The following is a 16,744-nucleotide window of genomic DNA, read 5'->3' on the forward strand; positions in this document are numbered from 1 at the left end:
GTAAAATTTAAATTGATTTTTAATCGTGTGAAGATACCCGACACTTGAGAGAAAGGACTCTGCAAGGACACATTAATGAATAGTTATGTTCCACAACTAATCCATTTCTGTATATATGTGTATTGACACCTGGGCAGGGGATCTCAAGGCTACTGACAGCTGTGGAACCATAATCTAAGAGGGAATTGGAAAAATGTTTCTCTTGAAGTGTAGGAGAAAAGTTTTTGAGAATGTAGACCATCTTGGGAAGAGTAATTTTAAATTTAGAGGGAGCACTGCTTACTTTGTAAGATTGTTCTCATTTCTGTAGATTCTTACATTTTATTTGATTTAATTTTTCTTTTCTAGACCATCAAAGAAGAAGTTGATGGGCTACAGGAGGAACTGGAGATAGTTCAGAATCTTGGAGCCGAGTTGACTGCAGCCTGTGGAGAGCCCGATAAACCCGTGGTGAAGAAAAATATAGACGAGGTGTGCATGCGTGTGTCTGGGAGAACCATTTTCTATTGAAACCAGCCAGCTCAGAAAGAGGATGCTTACGATGTTTTGTGATGCATTGTGAAGGGCAACTTCACATTCTATGTGATGAGTGAAGGCTCATTGTCAGCAAGTTAATTGGTCTGTTGAGATTGTGTTCATTCACATGGAGAAATATTGAGCAGCCACTTCTTTTAATAATGATGAGTGAAAGCATCACTCAACTTGGAATTGACAGCCGTTAGAAATTAGAACTTCCCATTTGAAATTGGGGCAGGAACAGACCATTTGGCCAATAAAGCCTGCTCCACAACTCAACAAGATTATGGTTAGAACATAGAACATAGAACAATACAGCACAGAACAGGCCCTTCGGCCCACGATGTTGTGCCGAACTTCTATCCTAGATTAAGCACCCATCCATGTACCTATCCAAATGCCGCTTAAAGGTCGCCAATGAATCTGACTCTGCCACTCCCACGGGCAGCGCATTCCATGCCCCCACCACTCTCTGGGTAAAGAACCCACCCCTGACATCTCCCCTATACCTTCCACCCTTCACCTTAAATTTATGTCCCCTTGTAACACTCTGTTGTACCCGGGGAAAAAGTTTCTGACTGTCTACTCTATCTATTCCTCTGATCATCTTATAAACCTCTATCAAGTCACCCCTCATCCTTCGCCGTTCCAACGAGAAAAGGCCGAGAACTCTCAACCTATCCTTGTACGACCTACTCTCCATTCCAGGCAACATCCTGGTAAATCTTCTCTGCACCCTCTCCAAAGCTTCCACATCTTTCCTAAAGTGAGGCGACCAGACTTTACTATTCTAGCCTTTATCCCTTCATTTTAGTGCACAAAATAAAAATCTGTGAACCTCCTTGAATATACACAATGACTGAGCATCCACAGCTGTCTGAGAAGTCCAAACATTCACAACTTTTTAGTGGAGACATTTCCCCTTATCCCTGATCAAAGTGCCTAATCTTTATTCTGAGATGATGATGACCTTGTGTTCTGGAATTCCCAGACTTTGCTGAGCTTCTGTTGAATTTTATGCTTCAGTTAGATTATCCCTGCTTTTCTAAACTCCAGAAATATAGGGCTCGTCTACTCCATCTCTCCTCATAGGACAATCCCCTCAAGCCAGGAAATGTGGTGAAGTGAGGAGAGCCCTTTTTGCAAGACTAGTTGCCAACTTTTAAGTTTAAAGAACCAATATTAATGCTAGTGGGTAAGTAGGGTGAACGAGGAGGAGTATAAGTAGATGAGTGGGTACTTGAGTCAGGTGTGAAGGGGTAGTTGGTTCTGGGCAAGATGTAGTCTGATTGTATTTTGAGGATGGGTGAATCAATTGCAGAGTTAGCAACACGTTACACTTTTTTTCCATCTGTCTAACCTGGGTGACCATTCAGGTACATACTTTAGAACTATCTCAAGCTTCTGACTCTAGTTCAGAATCTGAGACACTTGTGGAGTGTTGACAGCAAGATATCAACTCCTTAGAAGTTTAAACATCCCAGTCAATTCCCACATCAGTCTGGACATCAGGACCCCTGCATAGTCCCAACATTCATTTGCAGTCATGTGTTCGGTCTGTTTGTGGAATATTTGACCATTCTGAATTTCAGGTTCCCTGTTACCAAATCCCTCATAATCAGTTTTAGCATTTTGCCTCCTGCTGTTTGATATTAGACAAATTTTCCTGTAGTTCCTTGTTTTTTTTCTTCCTTCTATCTTAAACAGCAGGATTGTGATTGCTGCATTCCAATCCTTTGTACCAGATCTAGAATATAAGTATTTATGGAAGATCAAAGTCAATACATCTACAATTTCTGCAGCTTTTTCCTTTAAAAACTTAGGAAGCAGCTTATCAGGTCCAGGGAGCTTGTCACCACTAAATCCCAGTAATTTATCCAGTCCTAACTTATTTTACTTCTAATGAGGATGATGCACAACAGACAAATGTGGCATACAACAACAACCACCAATCTCCTGCCAAGCAGCAACAGCAACATATTAATTTGTTTTCTTTCCTCATTCTACCAGACTCTTGATTCCCTGTTATTCCCAATAAGATATTGGCCATGATGAACCTGTTGTAGAGGGCAGGCTGTTTTTTGATTCTGGCTTTCTTCTGGAAATAGTCTGAGGTGCTGAATTTCCTTTTGTTTAGCCAGGTGGGAGTGGGAGTGCTTACCTATTACTGATGACACATTTGTGAGGTTTTATTTCATTTTGTAGATCATTTGTCATGACCAGCAAAAGTGCTTTACAACAAATGAGGTAGTTTGGAAGAACAGTCCCTATTGGAATGGAGGAAACATGACAAGCCAATTTGTGCATAGCAAGTCTCCAGAGATAATAATGTTCTGGTGACCAGATAGAAGATAAATATTGGCCAGGACACAGACCATACGCCCTGTCTCTTTATAATTACCACCTGCCAAATCCCCCGAGGGGACCTCATTTTAATGTCACAATGAGAGACGTCCTATCAGCTTTGCAGCACTCCCTCACGACTGGACTGCAGTGTCAGCCTGGATTATGTGTTGAAGTCTCTGAAGTTGTTCTTGAAGATGCAACTTCCTGACTTACATGCAAAAGTGTTACCGACTTGGCCACAGACGAAACATTGATCTAAAAAAAGCCCCCAAGCTGATTAGGTCCACCGGTTACTTAATGCATAACTATACCATTAGGTCATGTAACCAAGTAGATTTCCAAACACAATCTTTGGGTTGAGCTGAATCAGGTTATCTCAACATGAGGTCAGTATAATCGCTCTCAGTACTCCTCAGGAGAGGTAAAGCAACTTGGTTTCGATTTCTGATTGGCATTGGCACCCACTGACCCCAGCTGCCAGGCTATTGCCTCCACATTGAGCTCAGTTTCAGCTCTGAAATCCCTCTGTATGATTAGATAATTAACATTCACTGCAATGAATGCAAACTGGTAACATTTTCTACTCAGCAAAAGGAGCCTTCCACATCCATCAAAGTGGACATACACCAATGTCATTTATTGTATCTGTTGCTCCCGATGCGGTCACAGGGAGACTGGATGCCTCCTCACAGAGCATTTAAGGGAACATCTCTGGGACACCTGCACCAATCAACCCCACCGCCCTGTGGCCCAACATTTCAACTCCCCCTCCCAATTTGCCGAAGGCATGCAGGTCCTGGCCTCCTCCACCGCCACTCCCTCATCACTTGACGCCTGGAGGAAGAACGCCTCATCTTCTGCCTCAGAACACTTCAACCCCAAGGCATCAATGTGGACTTCACCAGTTTCCTCATTTCCCCTCCCCCCACCTGACCTCAGTTCCAACCTTCCAGCTCAGCACTGTCCTCATGACCTGTCCTACCTTCCAATCTCCCTTCCCACCTATCCGCTTCACCCTCCCCTCTGACCTATCACCTCCATCCCCACCCCCATTCACCTATTACACTCTTAGCTACCTTCTCCCCAGCCCCACCCCCACCATTTATCTCTCCACCCTGGAGGCTTCCTGCCTCTATTCCTGATGAAGGGCTTTTGTCCGAAACATCAATTTTCCTGCTCCTCGGATGCTGCCTGATCTACTGTGCTTTTCCAGCACCACTCTGATCTAAACTCTGGTTTCCAGCATCTGCAGTCCTCACTTTTTGCCAAAAATTGGCATTGTCAGGAATAGTGAAATGGGGTAGGATACAGGGAGGAAAATGTGCCTGGAAGGGTTTTTTTTTTAGCAGTTATGGCTTTTTGGTTAAAAGTATGTTAAGGTTAAATATGTTGTCTGTTTTCTATTTGTAGCTGAATTGTACCTGGGACTTTCTGAACAAGGCATGGAAAGATCGCATTGACAGGCTGGATGAAGCAATGCAAGAGGCTGTTCAGTTCCAGGATGCACTCCAGGTAAAATGGTTTGATGTTGTTATCCAGCTTGTATACAGACACTTGATCCCCAGAATAACAAAAAAATTTCCATTTAAATGTAAAATCAACTGACTACAAAAGTTTTCTAACAGGATAAAGAGAAACTACTTTACAGGTGCAGTCATATGAAAGTAATACTTTTTAACTCTGCGGCTTGTGATAATGCATTAAATTTCTTGCTCTGTGTTACTTTTGAATTGTACTCTATAATTGCAGTGACCCGTGATTCCTCTGAATATATTAAATCTCTAAGCAATCCAGTCTCTGGACAGTACATTATAGGGCAACATGGATGAGTCAGGCCAAAGTACCTGTTTCCATGCTGAATGACTCTATGAGAAGAAAATGCAGTGGAGAGGGTTCCTCACTAATATTGAAGCTTGCCACATCACCACCCATCCAGCTAAACAAATGGGCAGGAATTTGGGTGGAAATTTCAGCCATGAAATCTTCCTCTCCAAATTATTATGGACCAGACTAAACCCCCTCAAAATACGCTAAAAAGACAGCCTCGACCCCAACATCATCTTATTTTTAAAAGCATTGAGTTCTGGATGCAATTTGATTTGTCAGATTATTGGATTTGATGCCAACACACTTTATTCTTACACTGTAGTTAAAATACAAACAAAAGAAAGAAGAATTGAAGTAACTTATCTCTATTGGAAGACTTAGCAATAACACATTATTTAGCTACTAAACAGTAACTGTTCCAATATAGTAACAACCCATAAACACATCCTTGGCAAAGACAAATTCAGTAAAATAGATTGTCTCACATGCAATTTGCATGCCAGGAGGAAAGAACATCAAGAGAATCTCACCCATTCGTGCTGCTTCAATTGTTCCAACTTTTTTAAAAAAGCTAGCTACATTGCTAAGCTCAGAGCAGACAGCTCGACTCCAAGCTTACCACACTTGCTTTCAAAAGAAACAGGGCACAACAAATTCTTCTTAAAGGCACATCTTGTACCAAAATAGAAACCCAACGAATCCCATTCTGGCAGATACAGTGACAGGAGAATCCAGCCTGTATTCTGCACTTCAGTTCAGGAAACCAGTCTTCAGGTGGGCATTGATTGTAGAAAGCACTGCAGCCTGAGAAAATTGAGCAAATCTGATCCTGATGACAATCTGTTTGAGATTTGAGTTCCTTTTCAGTTTTTGGTGATTTTGATTTGATTCTGAGACATCCAGGTCTAGACAAGTCTTAAACGGTGGACACTTAAAAAAAATTCACTTAACTCCAATCCAGCTAAATATTGTTATGGATCTGGGTGAGGTTCCCAAATTTGTTACAATTCACTTAGGGTCCAGGTTGTAAAAGTAGATAGAATTAAAATCCCAGTTCCTAATTCATAGAGTAAATTCACAAGATTCAATGCTTTATACAAATGAAATAAATTTTACTGTGCAGGAATAGTATGATGGAACACACCACCATTTAAGAACAAACATGACTAAAGCAGATCCCAGTAATTTTCTTCATGGTGGCACAGTGACTCAGTGGTTAGCACTGATCCTTCACAGCGCCAGTGACCTGGGTTCGATTCCACCCTTGGATGACTGTCCCTGTGGAGTTTGCATACTCTCCCCATGTCTGAGTAGGTTTCTTCCAGATACTCTGGTTTCCTCCCACAGTCAAAAGGTGTGTAAGTTAGGTGGATTGGTATGCTAAATTAGCCCAGAGTGTCCAAGGTTGTGTAGGTTAGGTGTGTTAGCCATGGAAAATGTAGGGTTGCAGGAATAAAGGAGAAGGATAGTCCCTGGGTAGGATGCTGTTTGAAGACTCAATGTGGATGTGTTGAGCAGAATGGCCTGTTTCCACATTGTAGGAATTCTAAAAATAAACTCCCGTCCAAGCATCAGTAATCACTGCGAGCCACAAAAATCCTTTATAAAACTGCCTCAGCCTACTGCAGTCAGATATTATATTGGATATGCTGATCCACAAAATATATCTACTGTTTTCTGTTTTAAATTCAGGCCATGTTTGATTGGATGGATATTGCAGAGACTAAGTTAAATACTCTACCTCCAATTGGTACAGATCTTGAAACAGTGAAGCAACAAATTGCTGAACTCAAGGTATGTAAATCTATTATTTGCAGCTGTGTAGATGAACAGCATTGAAGATCAGTGTCAGTTATGGTTTTAGTAGTTGCTAAATTTGTGTGAATTTGAAAGGAGCATTGTTGACACAGATGCAGACCCTGTGATATTTGTACATTTCTGAATTTTTACCAGCAATTTAAGACCGAGGCATACCAGCAGCAAATAGAGATGGAGCGACTGAACCATCAGGGAGAACTGTTACTGAAGAAAGTGAGTGAAGATGATGACAAGCGTGTTGTACAGGAACCTCTTCATGAGTTGAAACATCTCTGGGAAAATCTGGATGAGAAAATTGTCAACAGACAAGTAAGTATGTCTGTGATGCCCTAGGGACCAATGTATGTTAACCATCCCATTCCCCCAAACACCTTCTCATCTTAAAGGCACAACCTAAAGTATTATCTATTACCAAACTCTATACCTTTTAATATTGGGTATCAAATCGAAGCTAAAGTGATCATTATAATGCTTACTCTTGTGTCTGAGTGATTTAACAAATGAAAAATTTAGTTATCCCTTGAAAAGGCACCTAATTCGTTCCAGATTGAACTTGCACATGTTCATTTTGATTTTAATGATTCCATAGGTTTAAGTGGTTTCGAATACATTGTGATAAAATTGCTAATTTATTTGTAACTGCAGCATAAACTGGAAGGTGCTCTGTTAGCTCTGGGACAGTTCCAGCATGCCCTGGATGAGCTGATGACTTGGCTGACCCACACCGAGGAGCTACTAAATGAACAGAAAGCTGTTGGTGGAGATCCTAAAGCCATTGAAATCGCAATTGCTAAACATCACGTATGTAATGCAATTTTTCTGTATCACTGGCATTTCAGTTTTTAAGTCTTCAATTGTCAGGATAACATGCAATTTGCCATCTTAAGTTCTTTGTCGGAAGACAGGCCCTTGATGATTATTTGCTGAATCACACAGCGAAGTGCTTAAGTATTTACTCTGGATCGGGATGAGAAAGCAGGCCCTAAGTCTACCTCAAACAGAACAGAAATTCATCTTCTGAGTTGTTGTCAGTCAGAATCGCAGGCTGGCCATTTAATATAATTAGCCTTTACCCACCCCCCCCCCCCACCCCGCCACTGCCAAAATGTGAATTGCATCCTTGCAATTTATGTAATCAGTTAATTATAGAATAATACAACATAGATAGAAGCCATTCAGCCCACTGTGCTAGCTTTTAGTCCCAAAGTCCTGCTTTTTGCACCATAATCCAATTCCCATTCAATTTGCTTTTTTAAACCAACAACCTAGTTGCTAATGTGTTCACAGTTTGTCCTGTCTAAAATCCAATATGTTGATTCATGATCTCATTGACTTAAAGTTGTGTTGCTTCACTCTGTTCTCAAACAAGCAGTGTGACAGAGTCACCATAACATTTGACCTGGTAATGGATGAAATGGGCAGTGCAACCTTTGAGCCTATCGACGTTACAGACAGTAAGAATAAAGAGTGCTGGGAATGCCTCGCAGGTCAGTCATTACCTAAAAGAGGAAACATCACAGATGCTAGGTCAGGGAACCAGAGGAACTGAACATGCTGGGAAGGAATCCCAAAACCTTGTCAACCATTTCACTTGTGTTTATAATGTTTTGCGATTATATATTTGCATATGTATTTTAATGTGGCAAAGAGGCTTTTTTATGAAGGAAAGGGAAAGTGCAACAATGCATTGCTAAATTATTTTAATGGAAGCTTTCTGCGACAAGTTGTCTACTTGGTGTGCAGTTTTAGGAAACAAGGTCAGTATAGCTGGTATTATATTTTCAAGAAGTAACTATGTCTTATACTCCCAGCTGAGTGCTTTTATGTCACTCCAACACTGTGTTTTCAGTACAAGTGCAAGCGAAAGCTAGAGATTAGGCCTGATCCTTGCGGAAGAGGCACTCCCTGAAAGAGTTTGTTATTCTGGCTCAATTTGGAGTCCATTAAGGTTTAAGATTTAATTTGCATTGTACAAAGCTGAAGCTGCTTCTCACCAACATTTGTGGTGTGACCACCCCCCAGCTAATTAACTGTTGGTCACTTTTTTTTTCTCACTACTTTTCACCATTCCTTTCTAATAGTAGAATTTGTTTTCAAAAAACATTTTTAATGTGTGTCTTAGCATTCACTGGCTACCAACTATGTGGTCATCCAAGAGCTCAAGCTCTGGAGTCTAGTGGTCATAAATACATCTGACTGGAGTTGCTGGATTGTGATTGAAGTGCTGAGGCTGCTTTCTGCCCTGTTAGTGAGCCCAATTTTATCATTTCTCCAGTGCCCTGTTTTGAAGTCACCAATTCAGAACCAAGTCTGATACTATTATTGACTTCTGTGATTCACATCTCATTGGACTGCCAGAGTCGTGACTCAAATCTGCTACAAATGCCTTTTATACTTTAGGTTCTACAGAACGATGTCCTCGCGCACAAGTCCACTGTGGAAACTGTGAACAAAGCTGGAAACGATCTGCTCGAATCGAGTGATGGGGAAGAAGCCAGCAGCCTGCAGAGCAAGCTAGAAATCCTGAACCAGCGCTGGAACAATGTCCTGGAACAAACAGAGCAACGGCAACAGCAACTGCAATACTCTCTCATCCAGGTAAGGCAGGGTCACGAATTCGTCACAAGCTGGCTTGAGCCCAGACTGAAAGGTACTACAAACTGCAATTGCAAAAATCTTAACTGGGGCTTTAGGAATCCAACTCTCAGGTGAACATGATGGAGAGCAATAGTAATGTATGAGAGTAAGATTCAGGATACTTCAAAACCAGTGATACAAATCAAAATTAATTCATAGCTTTTAGTTTTGGGCTGGTTTACTATCACCAACTAAGAGAGTGGGAGAGAGATTCTGTTCCTGATTATATTACTATTGGAATCAAGGCTGAAAAATATTTAAATATCTAAAGAGGACAGACGTTGAATGTCTTGATGTCAAATCCTTTTTTCTGCCCAGGAACATTCTTTCTTCTTCTTCTCCCCTTTAGTTCCCCATAATAAAAGATGTCCCTGATAGCTTAGGGACGAACATCAATTCAGCTGCTTCTCACCAACCACTGGAAATATGGTTCTGACCTAGTTCCTTTCCTCTCGCACTGCTATTCGCGTTGCGCCATAAATGGAGACTGTTTGACCGTTGAGTCACTGCTGTCTCCCCTCGGAACAGTCCAATCAGTTCCACTCCTCACTCAATTACTGCAGCTCTGTATGTTTATTTTTCTCAAGTGCCCATCCAAATTCCTTTTTGAAAATGTTAGTTGTTTCTACTGTCCTCATGGGCAGCATGTTACAGGTCATTACCGTTCACTGTGTTTTTAAAGAAAAGGTTCTTGCTCACATTCCTGTGAGTCAAGTTTATTCTCCCTTGGTCTAATGGCCTTCCTGGGTGAACTGACTATAATCAGTGAGTAAAGATGAGCTCTCAGACTGTCCCTTTCTTTGACACTACTCAGAGTTGCATCACCTTTGAATAAAAGTTGCCTTTGCTAGCCTTGGCTGCCCCCAGCATCACAGCTTGGACAAGATCAATGACCTTAACTAAATTGCTTTCAGAGAAACTGCAGTTATCATTTAGGTTGCGGGGGTGGGATGATTTCTGTTTCTTATATTCTGGTCAGCTGAAGATTAATGTAGTTTCTTTATATTATATAGGCTCAAGGTTTCCAGAGCGAGATTGAAAATATGCAGCGCTGGCTGGTAGACATTGACCGTCAGCTGTCAGCATCAAAACCTGTTGGAGGTTTGCCAGAAACTGCCAGGGAACAGCTTAACGTTCATCTGGTACGTATTGTTCAGTAACAAAGGCTGTTCAGATGGTTTAGTTACAGAACTGGAAGAATTTTGTGTGTCTAAATAATGAACAGGAACAAAGTTGCATTACTTAATGACGCCAAAAGGCTCTTGTGCTGAAAATATTGCTTTATTTGAATTGTGTGCTCATTGTTCTGGTGAACATCTTTGAATTGTGAATCCCAGTCATGTTCTAGCATCTTATTGACTTCATAGAATCAATAATTGAATCCATACAATGTGGAAACAGGCCATTTAACCCAACAAGTCCATACTAACACTCCAAAGAATATCCCACACAGACTCATTCCCCATCTTTGTATTGTTCTACATTTTCCCCTGACTAATGCCCCTCACCTATACATCCTTGAGTACTATGGGCAATCTAGCATGGCCAATTAACCTGACTTGCACATCTTTGGACTGTGGAAGGAAACCGGAGCACCCAGAGGAAACCCGCGTAGATATGGGGAGAATGTGCAAACTCCGTACAGACTGACGCCCAAGGCTGGAATCGAACCCGGTCCCTGGCACTGAGAGGCAGCAGTGCTAACCACTGAGCCACTGTGACTTGTGTTGAATGATGCTTCTAAAAGAGGGCAAAGTACCTAACACTGGCTTCAGTGGGACCCCATCTTTCAAGTTCCTTTTGTACAACTTGAAAAATTCTCCTGAAGACTGGAAAGCTTGCATTTCTTGTTATTATAGAAACTAAAACTTTTATTTATATGATTTGGAGATGCTGGTGTTGGACTGGGGTGCACAAAGTTAAAAATCACACAACACCAGGTTATTGTTTAACAAGTTTAATTGGAAGCACACTAGCTTTCAGAGCATCGCTCCTTCATCAGGTAGTTGTCACTTAATGAAGGAGCGGTGCTCCGAAAGCCAGTGTGTTTCCAATTAAACCTGTTGGACTATAACTTGGTGTTGTGTGATTTTTAACTTTTATTTATATGAATGCATATTATACCTATTTTCTTCCATTGTAAGGAGGCAAAAAAAATACTGTTTTCAATTGTAACACAATTGTAACCTGAATCAGAAAATCATAGTTTAAGCCCGATTTCTGAGCCTTGAGCATGTAAATCTAGGCCATCAATCTAACTGTAATTACTGAACCAGTGAAGGTGCCATCTTTTGCACAGAAAGTGAAACCATGCGAAGGATTTCATGACACATGCGATGAAAAGAAGGAAGCGGTTTCCTAGTTGTCGATATGTACCATTCACAAGTGTCATTAAAGATGATTCTTCAACATTTTTTCATTGATATTTGTGGGAATTTGCTCTGGTTAAATTAACTACCACATTTTATTTATTCTTTACTTTGTCATGGAATGTGGGCATTGCTGGCAAAGCTAGAATTTGTTGCCCATCACTGATTGCCCTTGAATTGAGTGATTTACTGTTTAACAGGGTAATTAAGAATCAACCATATTTCTGTTGGTCAGGAATCACCTTTAGGCAGGCCAGGTGAGATGGCAAATTTAGTTCCCTAAAGGACATTAGTGAACCAGATGAGTTTTCAACATCAATTTGATGAAAGTCAAATCAATAAATCTCTGAAAGAAAAAGCTAACCCAATAGAAACTACATAACCACCGTCAATTGTTATTTTAAAAAAACCAAGTTAGCTGATATCCTTTTAAGGAAGAAAATCTGTCAATTTTATTTGATCTGGTTTACATGTGACTCCAAACACATAGCAATAAATACACAGGTCATTGAATTTGGAAAAAATGGAGACCATTCCATTCTATGAGCCAGTTAGACCACTCAGATCATAACCTATTTGCCCATCACTGATCCATATCCTTTTCTACTCATACCCAACCAATCTACTAGTTTTGGCTTTGAAAAGTCCAACTACACAACCACTACCTCCCATCCCCTCCCTCGCCATAATTCACATCCTCTCTGAGGAACACTTCCATATTTCATTCCTCATTTATGAGAATTTTTTTTTCTGATTTCAGTCCTCCATAGCCTGGTTCTATTTCATTCTGACTACCCATCTATCATTTTGAGCACCTCACCTTGAAGGTCAAGGGCAGGAGATACATGGGAACATCATCACCTGCAAGTTTTCCTTCAAGTCATATACAATCCTGACTGGAAAATATATCGCTGTTCCGACATGGTCACTGGGTCAATATCCTGAAATTCTTTTCCTAATGGTGCTGTGGATGTTCCCGCACCATATGAAATGCAGCAAGGTTCAGCTCATAGCTACATTTTCCAGGACAGTCAGAGTTATGCAATACACACTGTCTAGCCAGAAATTCCTTCATCCCGTGAACATTTTTAAAAAAGGTTACCCCACCACCTTCTAAACCCAAAGGAATAAAGTCCAAGACTATGCAATATGGTGAATATGTGCCTTATTTGTTCAAGGTCAGAAGTGAACATAGATAAGTTACAACTAGGACTAGGACATCTCAGCTTAAAAATACGGGGTAGACCATTTAGGACAGAGATGAGGAGAAACGTCTTCACCCAGAGAGTGGTGGCTGTGTGGAATGCTCTGCCCCAGAGGGCAGTGGAGGCCCAGTCTCTGGATTCATTTAAGAAAGAGTTGGATAGAGCTCTCAAGGATTGTGGAATCAAGGGTTATGGAGATAAGGCAGGAACAGGATACTGATTAAGGATGATCAGCCATGATCATATTGAATGGTGGTGCAGACTCGAAGGGCAGAATGGCCTACTCCTGCACCTATTGTCTTTTGTCTAAATGAAGTATTCCAACTTGTCCTCAATGGTAAATGTGTAAACATGTGTATATGTGTGAACACTCACAATTAACAAGGCAATATATATGTTCAACTAGGAACTCTGTGCTGCATTTGAAAGCAAAGAGGAGATCTACAAGGACCTGATAAATAAGGGGCAGCTGAGCTATAAGGGTGTTGATGACAGTAACGTGGAGCAAGGCATTAACAACCTAAAGGAAAGATGGGAATCGGTTGAAGTAAAACTAAATGAACGAAAGGTACATCAGTGTGTATTTTACTCATGTGAAATTGTGTAAAAATGTTTCAAATATTTTTCTCAGTTTTTAATACATTAAAGCAGTTTCGCTGAATAATTTTCAAGTTCAATTAAAACAACAACTGCATTAATATAACATCTTTAATAATGTAAAACAGCCCAAAGCATTATGAGGCAATTTTTCATTTAATAAGGAAACATGAAATTGAAAATGGAATTTGAATACTGAATAATATGCTTGGGTCATTGTAGACAAGATCTCAGGTAGGGGAATCATAGAAATTGCTTTGCTGTGGGAAATGGAAAAGTATGATGAAGTATAGAGAGCATGGACATTTCTGAGGAATAGGTTGAGATATGTTGTTGGAGCAGAGTAGAAGGAGCTTTACCTGCATTGAACAGTGCTGTACCTAAACTGAGAGTACCTGATGCTGGTACTGGATTCCAAAGTGGAGAATGTTCCACTCCTCGCTCCTGATACTCTTCACTTTAAATACAAAGTAAAGAGAAAGAACGAACAAGCATATTTTGTAACCTTGATAAATTCCAAGATGTCTCGTAGGCAAATTTCTGAAGTGTAGTTCGTGTTGTAATTTGAGGAAAGAATAATGAGTGCTTTCAATGGACATGTAGCAATTATGAAGGTTGATCAATTGACCACTATCTCATTATGTGCAGGTTAAACTGGAGGAGGCCCTCAACCTAGCCACAGAGTTTCACAATTCACTTCAAGATTTCATCAATTGGTTGACCCAAGCAGAGCAAACTTTGACATTAGCTTCTCCGCCGAGTCTTATTTTGGACACGATTTTGTTCCAAATTGATGAACACAAGGTAAATGACCTGAGATGAAGTTCAAGAAATGTCAAAAATTTTTTGAGAAAAAAAACCTGATCTTTGCTGCATTGAACAACCACATTGTGCGATCATATTTCTCCATTTTCAGGTTTTTGCCAATGAAGTCAACTCACACCGTGAAAAAATAATTGAACTGGATAAGACTGGAACCCACCTGAAGTACTTCAGTCAGAAGCAGGATGTGGTACTCATTAAAAATTTACTGATCAGTGTTCAAGCTCGATGGGAGAAGGTTGTGCAGCGTTCTGTTGATAGGGGAAGAGGACTAGATGATGCAAGGAAACGTGCTAAACAGGTAAAGGAACTTACAGACAATTCTATTGGAACAGGCTAAAATTATGTGTAAAACTTGTTTCTGTATCTTTGTCAAGTGGATAATAATTAAGTCAAAGTTTCTAGAGGTGTGACCTCCTAAAATGTTTAACAAGTCTAGCGTTTATATTCTTTATTACTAACTGCTGTCACTTTGATCATATAACACTAACGTACTTCTGAAGTGCTCAAGAGATCTTCTTTCTCTCTCCAGCCTCTGTTACTACATAGACTTCACATCAGAGGAAAAAAACTGTTCCACCCAATATTTCTCATAAGCTTTGTCCCACCTTTCATTACCTAACCCTATCACCATTTACTCTTTTCTCTTTCATACACTTATATAGCTAACGAGTTTTGAGAAGATTTGTAGTTCAGATTGAGGTTCTGGATGTAAGTTTGCTCACTGAGCTGGCAGGTTCGTTTTCACCGGAGGCTCAGTGATGATGTTACCAAGTATGGTGACGAACCGTCTGAAAACAAACCTTCCAGCTCAGGGAGCAAACTTGCATCCAGAACTTCGACAGCTTTCCCTTAAATGTGCCATTGCTGTTCACCCTTTAAACCTTCTGTGTAATAGTAGGTCCCACCTTCTCATTGCTGTCTGGGTAGAAACATTTATTCTGAATTATGACTGACTGTCTTATACTTATGATTGTGGATGCACTCACAATTGCCAAAGAGTAAAGAGCATGAAATATCTTTGCTGCTTAATGGAAAATTCAAGTATGCACAAGTTCTAACTTCCCATTTGGATCGAGATGGTAAAGAAATTTCAAGATAGAAGCCAAATTGCTGTTTAGAAGCGGGATCTGAGTTCACACACAACCTTTACCATTGATGCTCTCTGAATCCTTTGGGGAGATCAAAGAGAAGAGCATCAAGCAAAGTTGAGGCACACAGACAAGTGGATGAGATCATGGGATGAGTTAATCAGGCTGCTCTCAATAGCAATTTGAGACAATATTCCTAATTCTGAATTTCAAATTGACCTCCTGAATGCTTGAACTTTCAGGTTTGACTTCCTGGAGCCCTTAACTTTTCACTTTGACTTGTTCATCAACCTTTCAGCATTACATGGAAGTAAATTAAATAAACTGGAGAGGAAACAGTAAATTCAAAGTGAAATAACAGGAATATTTTCTCTTACAGATTATAATTTTATGATAACAGGTAGTTTTCCTATAACGTCGTAGTTGTGTTCCCATGTGATGCCATGTTATAGAAAATCGTGGGGCTTATGAGGAAAACAGGGTTGGGGCGAACCACCAAAAATACATGTAAAAGTTGAAACAAAAATAGTAGTTAGCCCAACACAAACAATAGCACAATCTGGGTAAATTTGACCTGTGATATGGTACTGTATAGTGCAATTCATCAGAATCTTCAACTGATTACTCAATTGGCATCTATACATGCTGGCTATACTACATTATAACCACTCTTCTGATCCCATCTTAGAATGAAATCTGCCTTGATAAATCAAGGGCTGAATCTTAATTTCTTTCGCTAATTGTCAGTGTTGCCATGTTTCTCAGAGGGATTCACATCATGATGCTTGGGGACTTCTATCACCTTATTTTATAAAATCTGCCTGATTTATTAGCTACACCACCCTTTGCTGCTCCTCTTTCACATTCTAGCACCTTTGTAGCATGTGCCACTGCCAAAACAACTCACCACTTCCTAGATATCCCAGAATTAACCAACATCCATGGTGCAGCACCATCTTGAAAAAGATATTGTGCACCCAGACAAGAGCTGAGAGTCTGGAGTTGCCCTGCATGTTTCCTGACATTTGCCCAGGATATGGCAGACAATGGAACATTGGTGCCTCTCTTTGTGGGCAGTGACATGGAGTTGGTACTCATGGGGATGGGGTGATGCAGAGGTAGGACATCTTTGTCTCCCAGGCTAACAGAGAATGCTGTTCTACTGGAACCAAGCAAATCTGGTTTGGACTAGGCTTATCATCCAGACCAGCGCAGTCTCAACCATTTGAATGATCAGAATGTAGGGAAAAGATTAATGACCTTCTCCACTCTGCCAGTGAAAGTGCCACCATCTTCTCCTTGCTATCTCACACTCACTCTACGTCTGCTGCTGTATCCACAATTTCCTGCAAGTTCTTCCCCACTCTAATCCTCACCAAGATCTGACCCTGACTAACCCTGAATCTTTTCTGCATAGCCAACTCACCCGCTCAGGACATTTCCACTCATGCACCAAAAGTAACAGTATGCCACCCACCTTTGCCTCCCTCACCCACTATGTGCAGAGCTTCCTGAC

At 40.7% G+C, this 16,744-nt stretch overlaps 1 protein-coding gene across 15 annotated transcripts in view; it reads left to right on the top strand.

The window, feature by feature from the left end:
• Window positions 1–16,744, top strand: part of dst (dystonin) — a 622,282-nt gene that overhangs the window by 533,552 nt on the left and 71,986 nt on the right. For all 15 annotated transcript variants that reach the window (XM_072558451.1, XM_072558477.1, XM_072558489.1 and 12 more), the window contains 10 exons: window positions 349–471; window positions 4,273–4,374; window positions 6,382–6,483; window positions 6,643–6,816; window positions 7,153–7,308; window positions 8,908–9,105; window positions 10,158–10,286; window positions 13,125–13,286; window positions 13,964–14,119; window positions 14,232–14,438. In XM_072558451.1, the coding sequence (XP_072414552.1) occupies window positions 349–471; window positions 4,273–4,374; window positions 6,382–6,483; window positions 6,643–6,816; window positions 7,153–7,308; window positions 8,908–9,105; window positions 10,158–10,286; window positions 13,125–13,286; window positions 13,964–14,119; window positions 14,232–14,438 (1,509 nt within the window). The remainder of the gene's footprint in view (window positions 1–348; window positions 472–4,272; window positions 4,375–6,381; window positions 6,484–6,642; window positions 6,817–7,152; window positions 7,309–8,907; window positions 9,106–10,157; window positions 10,287–13,124; window positions 13,287–13,963; window positions 14,120–14,231; window positions 14,439–16,744) is intronic.

The sequence above is a fragment of the Chiloscyllium punctatum genome, chromosome 3, assembly GCF_047496795.1.
Source record: "Chiloscyllium punctatum isolate Juve2018m chromosome 3, sChiPun1.3, whole genome shotgun sequence".
Taxonomy (NCBI): domain Eukaryota; kingdom Metazoa; phylum Chordata; class Chondrichthyes; order Orectolobiformes; family Hemiscylliidae; genus Chiloscyllium; species Chiloscyllium punctatum.